General features: G+C 40.9%; 1 protein-coding gene across 2 annotated transcripts; it reads right to left on the bottom strand.

Annotated features, from left to right (window-relative positions):
• Positions 1–241: 241 nt before the first annotated feature.
• Positions 242–5,347, bottom strand: LOC308384131 (progranulin-like). 2 transcript variants are annotated; one of them, XM_080862501.1, is made up of 6 exons: positions 4,032–5,347; positions 2,431–2,533; positions 2,121–2,270; positions 1,738–2,040; positions 1,431–1,604; positions 242–747 (listed from the first exon to the last, which is right to left on the bottom strand). In XM_080862501.1, exons 3-5 carry the CDS (start codon positions 2,268–2,270, stop codon positions 1,437–1,439), a joined length of 621 nt encoding a protein of 206 aa, XP_080718627.1. In that variant the 5' UTR covers positions 2,431–2,533; positions 4,032–5,347; the 3' UTR covers positions 242–747; positions 1,431–1,436. The 2 variants fall into 2 exon arrangements, with proteins under 2 accessions (XP_080718627.1, XP_080718626.1); XM_080862500.1 differs by lacking the exon at positions 4,032–5,347 and having other exon boundaries at positions 2,431–2,678.
• Positions 5,348–5,612: the final 265 nt, after the last annotated feature.

Raw genomic sequence — 5,612 nt, 5'->3', positions numbered from 1 at the left:
AACAAGGGTTTGTTTTGTTTGTTTTTTCAGTTTGTTCATCAACTTCAAAGTCTTATCTTAATGAAGTATTGCGATAAAGTTGTAATTCATTATGTTGGACTGGTGTAGAGCAGGCTGTGGTGTTCATGGGCACTCAGACTGTGATGTGAAAAGAAGATAAATGAATGACTCCATGACCCAGTTTGGAAGAAGATGTTATTTTTATTGGTTAAGTGTGAAAAGTACACAAAGGAAGGAAGAAACCATAAAACAAATCAGAAGCCTTTCACCTTACTACCTTAAATTCAACATGCTGGTCTATACTCACTGACACTCAGTCACAGGGGCAATATAAGACAATGGAATAGATAAAAACCACATTTCCATTACTAAAGCAATAATTGGTGACTCTCCATTATAAAATATGCAGTAACATTAGCTTAAGCCTGTAAAGCTTCATCCATGAAATAATTGCCAGAAAATTAAAATTTTCTGAAAGTGGAGGATTTATTGAACCTTCTGACAAATTAAAACAAAAAGAAATTAAATGTTCATTTGAAAGTATAAGATTTAATTTTCACAATTTTTTACACCTGTGTACTATTCTTCAGCATGGCAAAAAGAATTTTAGGGCAATTTTTAACAAAAATAACCAAAAAAATCTATCACAGTGGACTTTAAAGCCATCTCAGCATGTGTTACCATAACGCAAGAGGGGTTGCAGGTACATCTATAGTCACAGCAGCTGAAAATCTGCTTCCTGTGTCCCTGAAATGATTACAAATTGTTCAGTTAGAACAAAATATTTTGGTCAGAATGTTTTGTGTACTCTAAAACAGCATCTATTTAAGTTGCCCCTTCAGATCACAGTGTGGGATGTTTAGAGAAGGAGAAACTTAAACCTGGCGGGCTGCAAAAAGCAATTTTTGCTGCTCTACGATCGAGCCAGCTTGTAACTCTCTGCCTCATTTGATCACTAAGGGGCAGCAGAAATAAGCTCTACTGCTGACACTGAACTGGAATCAACACAAAATATTAATTTCTCTGTGGGAGATTTGTGGTTATTTAGCTGCTACATGCTCTTTGCATGTTTGAAGCCAGTGTACTTCGGATTTATTAAAATCTTTCAAGGCTGCAAAACTATGAAGAAAAAATACTCAGAGCTGAAGAAAGCCAATGAGTCAGTAATAACTCTCTGTGATATCATCACCACAGGGTTCATCATGTGACAGTATGTCAACATCAGTGACCAAGCCCACGACTATCACGACATTTAGCTTAAATCCTGGTTGGTGCTCAGGTATGCATTGGTATCACATGACTTGATAAAACACCAGTAAACAAAAAAAGGTCTGTAGCCTTTAAAATTGATCTGAACAGTGAGTCATGCAGTGAAATTATCCCAGGATGTTCTCCACATGTGAAGGTGGTTAGAATGTGGTGTTTCCTACCTTCTTCTAGTTTTCTTTGTCCTCTGAAGTTGGGATGAAGGACGCAGGTCCTGAAGGTAGTGCTGGCTTGCGGAGGAAAGGATATGTGAGTTTTTCCCTCACACAGTGCTGGTAGGTTCGGTCACAGTCAAATCCAATTGGACAGCAGTGGTAGCCATCCAGACAACATTTGCCCTGCAAGAAACACTTTTAGTCTCTCAAAAGAATAATTATCATAGCTGCAAACTTGCTTCATGTCAGTGGAAGATAAAGGGAATTTTATTAAAATCATGTGTCTTATTGCACAAGAGTGTTTAGGCTGACTCACAGGAGAGTAGGGACAACAGGTCCAGCCTCCTTGTGGGTGTCTGCAGCAAGTAGTGCCATCAGGACAGTAGGTGTAACTGTCACAGTAGACCACTGATTTCTTTATTTGATCTGGGACGTGGCTCTCTTTAAGCTCCTGGAGTGGAGTTCCAGGCAGTTCAGGGGGGGCTGGTTTCTCTGCAGCTTCCTTCTTCACCATGGGTATGGTCAGCCACGGCTGGTCTAATTTCTCACAAGTCATGGTAACCAGGTTACAGCGATATCCTGACGGGCAGCAGTGGAGCAGGTCGGCGCAGCACATGGCCTGCAAAGTAAGTAAGACGAGCAGAGCTTTTTAACAACCAACAATCAAGTTACTGCACTGGCAGAAAGTTTCTGACTTACATTTGGATATGAGCAGCAGCCATATCCAATATAAGCCTTGCAGCAGGTTGTGGTGTCTGGACAAGTACTCCCATCAGGACATATTATATAGCATGAAGCATATCCCCACAGAAACACACCGAATGACAAACACAGACTGATCCTCAACATCTGGAAGACAGAATCAACATGACTTTGCAGATTTTTTTCTTTCTGAACTAAAAAGGTCAGAGTTTGTAACTTTAATGTGACACACTGAAGTCCAATTTTAGTAGCAACAACTAAACCATAAAACACTTTACAAATAAGTTCACTTCTTTTAATCACTTACCTTTAGGCAGTGAAGAAATTCAGCAGCTTCCTGTGATGCCTTTCACACTTTCCCCTCTGCTGTATCACACACAGCTCTATATAGTACAGGTCAGACACTCCCACTGAGTAAGAATGAAAGATTAACTTCACGTAACACCCCTCTATCTCGTGACTCTCATATTAAGACAGACAGGTTTTGAAAATTTCTGGAACTGCAGAAGTTCAAATCTGCAGTTCCAGATTAACTGCTGTAATTACTCAGCTTAATATACAGTCTTCACACGTCCTCATATGACATGACTGTGTATGCACAATAAAGAAGGAGTGGGTCTGTAAGCCTCACCTATCAATCAAAGTACTACACAGCTGGCAAAAGTACAGACATTTTTCAATACAGATTGAACTACTGAGTACTATTTATGAGCAGTCCTTACGTTCGTACATAACCTGTTCTTCCCCTCCTGTCCTGTCTTTCTCACATCGTTCTCTATCTCTGAAGTTATTAACTTTTTTTCCCTCCCTCAAATGTGTAACCCGTACCTTTAGCTAGCAGACACACTTTTGTGACAAAGTGCACACAAACAGTTTGTGTGTTTGCAAATATTTGTTGACCTGTCAGAAATGCTGGATTTTATAAAGCACTGCTCCCATTATGCTCGCTTCTCTTCTGTAGTGCTAGCTAGAAGCAACTTGCAAACATCTGGTCCAAAAAGTGTTGTTTTGGATCATTTTGGCCTGCTTTAAGGGCTGAATATAGTACTTTAAATAACATATAAATTATACATTTCTGCCTATTTTGTGCCATTGTGTGCAATAAGCACCAGTGGTGGATGCACCAACAGGATTGTCTTTGTTATTTTCCCTCCATTTATGTTCAAGTCGGTTTGACATCTGTTATGTTAAACAATAGATGGTACGACAACAACAAGAAGACACACCACCTTTGTCACAATTATTGTATCTTCTTGCACAACATGGCTATGTGAATGCTGCTGTCTTGAACATGCTTAGAACCCTGAAGATAACCATCTGCGGGAGCTGACTTCTTCTCCACTTCTTGCCATTGCTAGCTAAACTTGCAACACTGGTCTTGATTACAGAAAATCTCAAATCAAATCACATATCTACAACAATTACAGCAAGGGATGAGTTTCAAGTATGCCTTAACTATACCAAGTGTTTTGATAGCAGTTCATGACAAAGTCATCGCACAGCCGAAGCACAACAGCCTCATGTATATTATTGGAAGACCTTGGGTAATTAGCACAGCGGCTAACTTGTAGAGGGCTAGCATGGTGGTGAGTGCAGGACACTGGGGAGGAAAAAACAAAACTAAAAAAGTGTGAACTTCAGTCCATGGTGACCATTAATCTACTGCGTTGAAAAAAGAGAACGATATGTATTGGGAGCCTGTTGTTGCTCCAAAAGATTAACTAGCTAAGGATAGTACCCTCCAATGAAAATAGGTGCAGCCAATTATTGAATGGACTACCACATGAGAACATTTTGAGAACAGATTGAAGCACCCAAGACTACGCATTAAAGGTCCAAACTCATGCTAAAGATGCAAAATGTTTATCTCCGACTCTCCATAATGTTTTCATTTAAATATAAAAATACCTCACTGGAGCCGCCCAGAGTGAAATGAGCAGTGTGGGAAATAATGTCACACTGGTGTGTGTTTTGTTGCGACATTAGCAGTTCCCATTGTTTCCGCTCCACACTCCACGCAGCTGATGCAGAGGCCGGGCCAGGCGAAGCTGAATCTGAAGCTGAAGTTGAGGCCAGGCCAGGCGAAGCTGAAGCTGAAGCTGGACCGGGCGAAGGCGAAGCTGAAGGCTCTGAAGCTGGACCAGACGCGAATGTCCCTGCAGGCTGCGGAGTGGAAGCCGGAGAGAAAGGCGCTGCAGGCTGGGGCGTGGAAGCCGGGGACAAAGGCGCTGCAGGTGGCGGTGTGGAAGAATATATAGAACAGTACCCAGATGAACACTTTGACAAAAACATTTATGTTTACTGAAGAGGAAATGTGGGGCAGCATGGTGGCGTGTTGGTTAGAGTTGTTGCCTCACAGCAAGAGGGTCTTGGGTTTGAATCCACCATCTGGATGTTTGTGTGTTCTTTATGGTTTCTCTCCTGGCATTCTGGCTTCCTCCCACAGTCCAACGATATGAATATAGTGGGGGTTTATTAATTGGTGATTCTAAATTGTCCTGAGGGGTAAATGTGAGTGCAGATGGTTGCCTCTCTGTCTGTGTTAGCCCTACAACAAACTGATGACCTCTTTGTACCCTACAACTCACTCTATGCCACCACTCCTTGCAAATGTGTTTGCAAACCTCACCTACTTTTTCCACCTCTACATCCCTTCAGTGACAGATCTCATTTGTTTCAATCTGCAGAAAAACAGCGACTCCAAACATACACTAAAGATCTCAATATGCTCCAAGAGATGGTTTGCCTTTTATTGCTAAACTCTCTACTGAGAAAAAATGATGCTGTTTGAATGGATCTAATTGATATAAAATGTTTGCATTGTTAACAAAAGTATATTTGAACACATCGTCATTGCATGCCGTCTCCCCAATGCTAAAAAATGTGTTCGTCCTATTCCTGCAGGAGTTGTGTGATTTGTAGCGGTTTCAGTTTTTCACTGATGAACACTGAAATGTTAGTGAGGTTCACCTGCTGTATTTGTTGTGCTTTATAATAAGCATAAACCACTGATCACATGTGACAGGGTCAAAGCCATCAGCGCACTGTGAAACAGAAATGGAATTTCCATTAAATTACATTAAAACACTAACAACACGACCCAACATTCACTGTGATCACTCCAGTGTGCTGTATCAGCAGTAGGTTTTACAGTTTAAAAATAATGATCTCAACTGGCTCATTTCTACTTTTTTGTTTTACTGTAACATATAGTTGTATGACCTGATGCACATTTCATCACAAGTACTGAGAACTTCCTGCAGGATTCTTGCTACTGCTAGCTAAACCTGAAACACGGGATTTGCCCACACAGTCACTGGAAACCACTTCACACAACAAAGTCTAAATGTCAAATAACTGTAACAACCATTAAAATAATGATAATGATAAACATCCATGAGTAGATGTATGTAGGTGCAGGCTCAGTACTTTTGTCCACGTAAGTATGAGCTTCACTGTCACCACTTTAGGTTGCTTCTAACTGAGCTG

This window comes from Rhamphochromis sp. 'chilingali' (genome assembly GCF_963969265.1).
Source record: "Rhamphochromis sp. 'chilingali' genome assembly, chromosome: 17".
Classification (NCBI taxonomy): domain Eukaryota; kingdom Metazoa; phylum Chordata; class Actinopteri; order Cichliformes; family Cichlidae; genus Rhamphochromis; species Rhamphochromis sp. 'chilingali'.
This window is presented reverse-complemented; position numbering and strand designations above follow the sequence as displayed.